The sequence below is a fragment of the Formica exsecta genome, unplaced genomic scaffold (assembly GCF_003651465.1).
Source record: "Formica exsecta isolate Colony F162 unplaced genomic scaffold, ASM365146v1 scaffold120, whole genome shotgun sequence".
In the NCBI taxonomy this organism is placed as follows: domain Eukaryota; kingdom Metazoa; phylum Arthropoda; class Insecta; order Hymenoptera; family Formicidae; genus Formica; species Formica exsecta.
Window position 1 is genome coordinate 753,480 of NW_021848537.1, and position 5,757 is coordinate 759,236.

At 34.0% G+C, this 5,757-nt stretch overlaps 1 protein-coding gene across 1 annotated transcript; it reads right to left on the reverse strand.

Annotated features, from left to right (window-relative positions):
- Positions 1 to 391: 391 nt before the first annotated feature.
- On the reverse strand, positions 392 to 5,259 carry LOC115243140 (serine/threonine-protein kinase polo). The gene is made up of 7 exons (XM_029819894.1): positions 4,876 to 5,259; positions 3,788 to 4,012; positions 3,490 to 3,707; positions 2,974 to 3,269; positions 2,304 to 2,600; positions 1,682 to 2,082; positions 392 to 1,296 (listed from the first exon to the last, which is right to left on the reverse strand). The coding sequence occupies exons 1-7, from the start codon at positions 4,963 to 4,965 to the stop codon at positions 1,099 to 1,101; spliced, it is 1,725 nt and encodes a 574-aa protein (XP_029675754.1). The 5' UTR covers positions 4,966 to 5,259; the 3' UTR covers positions 392 to 1,098.
- Positions 5,260 to 5,757: the final 498 nt, after the last annotated feature.

Genomic DNA, 5,757 nt, shown 5'->3' on the forward strand with positions numbered 1-5,757 from the left:
TTTATTTATCTTTCTGATATTCATTTATTTGAGACAAAATATTTTCTCATTTTTTTGTTAAAACCTTAAACATATATAAGTCATTATAAAGTTCTGCAATAAGTCTCTTCTCGAATAAACTTTTGTTATCAGAGTTGTCGTTTAGAGATATTAACATTTGTAGTCGCATTGCTTTGAACAAGTTCGAGTGAGAAACTTTGAGCTAGTGAATCATTAGTCAGAAGACTAGCTTCTGCGAAATTTCGTCTCTCATCTCAGCTGTGAGAACGAAATCACATTAGATTGCACTACTCCGTTGAATCATGACAATCCTCGCCCTTCCGCTTTTTCTTTTTTTTTCTTTTCTTTTTTTCTTTCTTTCTTTCTTTTTTTTTTTTTTTTTTTTTTTTTGCAATGGACACAACATAGGATAGAAGACGATTTACTTGTAAAGTCAGAGCAGAATACCTTTTGGGCAGTCGTTGCGGATCAACGAAGACAAGAAGTCTCTCACAGTATCCCAAGCAACTAGCACAGGAAACAATAATTTAGAGGGAATAAGAAATTAGACAGGAGAATAATAGGAATATAAGAGTGAAGGAGTTTTTCTTTAGGATTTTAAATGTTGAAGTTAATTTTAATGTTAGCAATTACGATATCAATATTATATTTAGAAACATGAACAGAGAAGACCCGATAACAACTGATCAATTTATTCTAAGTAATGTTTATGAGAAACGGCATATTGAAGCATAGGATGGAAATGGACTGAAGATCATGTCGCGAAGTATCTCGCCTTCGTTGAACGCGATCGGCTCTTCTCCCTCTTTCTCTCTCTCTCTCTTTTTGTACTAAGTGGTAAAGAAAAGTAAAAAAATTCGCCTAGCGAAATTCTCTATATGTCTGTACAAAAATCGAGTGAAGATAGAGGAAGAATCATATACAACTGTAACCTCCGACTTGCCAGTTTTTTTTTTCACTACAAAGATAGCACTATCAGAAAATAAATATAAGTGTTGTCTTTCTAAAGATGGTTTACAGTACCAGGAGAGAAGCGCAGCATCCAATATTTCTTTTCTCTCTTTTATCTTTCTCATTTTCTCTTAGCATGGATAATCTTTATCGGGCCTGAGGATTTGCCAGCATCAATCCAATCTTCTCGTACGCATACATCAAATTCTTCGCTAATCCTTTAGAGCAACCGTTCTCCTGAATAGTCTGGAATCTATAAGTCCTGAAATTCTTGTCGTGATCAATGTAGGTGACTGCCGCCATCAGGGGGCACATAATGATCTTTGTGTGATCCATAAAGTTGACCTGAGAAGCAAATATTCCGGTGCAAAAAATATTATAACAGTTTTGACATAATAATAAAATTATCTCTAAGTGAAGTCATATATTATGCTTCCTTATTATTAAAAGTTCACGTATATTAGAATAAATAATAGAATATAAATAATAAAATAAATAATATAATATAAATAAAATATAAATAATAAAATAATGCAAAGAAAATACAAATTAACATACTAGATGTCGTTAAATAAAAAAGGAAATATTAAGAAAATAGTTTAGAAAAAGTTAAAGTATAAGAAATATATATATATGAGATAAAAACACACACATACACCTAATTTTCAAATATGCAGTATTTGCAAGATAATAAGGTTATAGAGATATGTTCAATTATTTTAATACTCACTTGCACTGTGCCATTAGTCAATTGCATCACGACAGCCGATTGAGTTCTGAACCATTGGTGTATGTAGGGTATTCTAGATAGAGAATCACTCTGCTTCACCGCAATAGAGCCACCCGCTTTCATCAAATGCTCGTTCATGTATTTCAAAAAGAAGTTCATCAGTTTCATCTTCTTTTCGAGATTGGCAGGATATTCCTTGACTGTGTAGTACAATTCATCACCTTCACGATTAATATAGTGAATATTGAAGCCATTCGCTAGCATAATCAATCGTGTGCCATCATTGTACATCACGCCAACGCCATCATCGGACAATTGATATCCGAAGCCGTATTTATCCGAGTAATCTACCCATTTACTGATCCAGACCACAGGTTGCGCCGCCGGATCGGTCATCTCGTCTGCGAATTTTCCGAAAAACATATCTTTATAATGGCATATCGAATATAACAATAGCATTGTAGTTATATTTATATAATCGATTATTATGTGCAACTTAAAATTATAATAAAAAAAAATATCTAAAAATATTTTCTGAAGGTACTAAAAATTGTCTTATTAAAAAAAAAATCTATCCTATTAAAAGATATTAAATTTACAGATAATTTTTTTATTAACATACCTCCTGAAGAAGTTACATCTTTAGAAGACTTAAATTTCAGCACTGCAGCCAATTGTTCTTTTAATGTGTAGAGCAACTTTTTGATATCGTGATTGACTCTTTGCGGTTCTATAATTTCGGTACTAAGCTTGGCTTTTCGCAACGGGCTGTTTGGCACCCGAGAGGCAAGGATTTCCTGCTCTGAGTAGCCATTAAGATTCATCTCTCCGAGCGGTTTGCGATTGCAATGTGACTCAAGCATGTCTAAACGCGGTGCCATTGTCAAGCAAGAAAGCGGCAAACTTGTCGGCATATATCCTGCGATTATTAAAAAAACAAGTAGAAAATAAAAAAGAAAAAAAGCGTAATTTTTTATCCTTTGGCTTATTAATAGAACAAAAAGGATATTCTTTTCAATATAAAATTGTGTAATAAGAAAAAAAAGAAACGATTAATTAGTTCTTAAACATTTATATCACTGATTGTTGAGATAAAGTACGATTAAGAAATATTCAAAGTAAATAAAAAAAAACTTAAATTATAGACATCTGAAAAATTATAGCAAATTAATAAACAAATAAAATTAATTTACTAATTATTACATTAAAAAGTTTTCAGAGAATTTGTATAATTGCTTTATGACAAAAGTAAATATTGCACAACTTCACATTTTACGAAATATTGGGCGTACCAGAAGTGAAGAAAGTATCTTTCAACAGTTTGGTGACAGACGGGCGTCTCGATGGATTTAATTGCAACATATTTGCTACCATGTTCATGGCAGGCTTAGTGATATGTTGTGGCGTTTTGTACTGCACCTGCTTAATCCTCGAATACGTCTCTTTTAGACTCGACGTCTCAAAGGGTGGCTTACCCACAAGCAGAGTATACATTATGCAACCAATGCTCCATATGTCAGCCTCGTAGGAATGTCCGATCTTCGTCAGCACTTCCGGCGCTATGTAATTTGGAGTGCCACAGACAGTTCTGTCGAAAAATTCAGTCAAATCATTGTAATTAAAAAAAAACTAAGCCTTATTTTTGATAGACTAAAAATTTTATTAAAATATGTTGAAATTTAATTTATGAATGTTTATTCAACTCTGAAAAATTAAATTTTAGAAGAGATGATATAATATTATCATTTAGAGAATGTACATGAATCAAATTTCTATATGAATATGTTGCATATTCGAGTAACAATTACTTTTTCCGTTCACCATCATGTTCCAATCTGGTCGCTAATCCAAAATCACCAATCTTAACTTGTAACTCGTCGTTCAAGAATAAATTGCCTAATTTTAAGTCTCTGTGAATTATTCTGTGTTGATGTAAGTAAAAGACTCCATCCAAGATTTGCTTCATAAAGTATCGTGTTTCACATTCTGACAATGCTTTCCTGCGTTTGTGCAACTCCATCATTGACTAGAACGTTAAATATTCATAGAATGATTATAATTGACAATTGATACTCGTAAAAAATAATTGTTGCAAAAAATACTTACCCTCTTGCGACAGAGTTCCAAGATAATATAGATATTATGGGAATCGTCAAAGAAACCATGAAAACCAACAATATGTCTGTGATTCAAGGTTTGATGAATTGCTATCTCTTGCGTCATCTTCTCTCTCTGATTGCTTTTTATCATCAATGACTTTGGCACAATTTTTCCGGCAAACACTTGATGTGACTTTGATTCTGTGATCTCGTAACATTTTGCAAAGCCACCCTAATGAATATAAGGATAACAGAACAAAAATAATTGTAATAAAAGAAAACCTTATTGTTGAAAGAACATAATAAAATTTTAACAAAAAAATTTTAATTATTAAATACATTCAATTGAAACGTAGACTGAGACTTTTATAGAACAATGACTTTAGTCCACGCTTCAGTTAAACGTATCTAATATAAAGTAAGTTTCGTATGTATTTTATATATGCAACTTATAACAATTAAAAAAAAAACTAGTCACTGTAACAGAGAAAATTGAATTAAATGTTAACATTCAGATTTTTTTATATTTTGACATTTAGATATTTCAACAAAGACATTGATATATTTCAAAATAATAAAATAATATATTGCTGCATTTAATATATGTCGTGTATTATAATTAAAAAAAAAAAATAGTAAAGCACCGATATCAAAATAGCGACGATAAACTTATGGGTCACGGTGATTCTAAAGTCCCTCGTTTACAACAACATATCGTCCACGAAAAAAATGCAAGAGGTGTGTCAGATTCGTAATCGAAAAAGGGGAAAAAAAAATGACGAAACTAAAAAGAACGTGATTTTACACGATGACAAACTTTTAAGCAAGTCTCAATGACAAATTTTATCGTGATTTTCGAAATAGTATTTTCATCTCAAATATTGCCTCGATTATTCGAAAAGGGCAAAAATATACAATTTCTCTCGTCGCGATTTTTTCGATCCGCGAATTACATGCGCTCCCCTCGACACGACGAATGCGACAAGTGTCGCTCGCCACGAGGGAGCATGACGTGTAGATGCGAATCCATAGAAGGGAGCGTGCGAAAATCGTGCGTGACAAAAGACGAGGGCTTCGAGGAGATGGTTCGCTTACCTTGCCGAAGAAGCGGCCCTTCATGTAACTCTTGCCGGTGTTGGCATCGTATATCACATTAGGTATCGTGCACTCGTCCTCCTTCGACATCGCGCGCCGACAAATAAATCTCGCGTTCTCGTACTACACGTAATCGCAACCGTTCGTCACGTTGGGTTCGCGCGACCGGCGGCGTAAATTTGCGGCAGCGGTTCAAAATAGAGCCAAAGCCCCGTAGCTTTCGTTATCTGTGCAGCTTCTCTATCTCGTAGCGTCGGCGACCGGGATTACAAGAAAAGGATTCGGATAGTCGTGTACGCGCGCCCCCGCCACTCAGGTACCGCAGAATTCGCCGTTCGCCGAACTTCTGTTCGAACTGCTGTTTTGCTTCTTGTCGCGGAAGACACGCAACGGCTCGCCGGTTTAAATGTCGCACGGCCGACCAATCGCCGCCCCACCCGGCGAGTCACGTGGTCGTGCGCGTTCGCGCGCGATCAGACGCCACCACGCGGTCGTTGACATTGGGAGTTTTTCAACAAGAAACGCAGTGTCATACGATTGGCTGTCAAAGAGAAAAATTTTCGTGACTTTAAAAATTCTCTATAGCCAATTGCAATTGGCTGTCAAATAGAGAATTTTTTAAGTCCCGAAAATTTTTTTATCTGACAGCCAATCTCGTGTGACATTTGTATTTATGTATGTTTCTTGTGAGAAAGCTACCATAAAAAAATATCATTTTCATATCTTGTTTTCTGGAGAAGAAGAAAATTTAAAAGAGGATTAGAAGAATTAAAAGAATAATTAATAAATAAAAAATAAATTAATAATTATATTAATTTTATATCATATCTTTTATATTTTATATCTTAATCTTATATCTTATCTTATATTTTATTATTATTA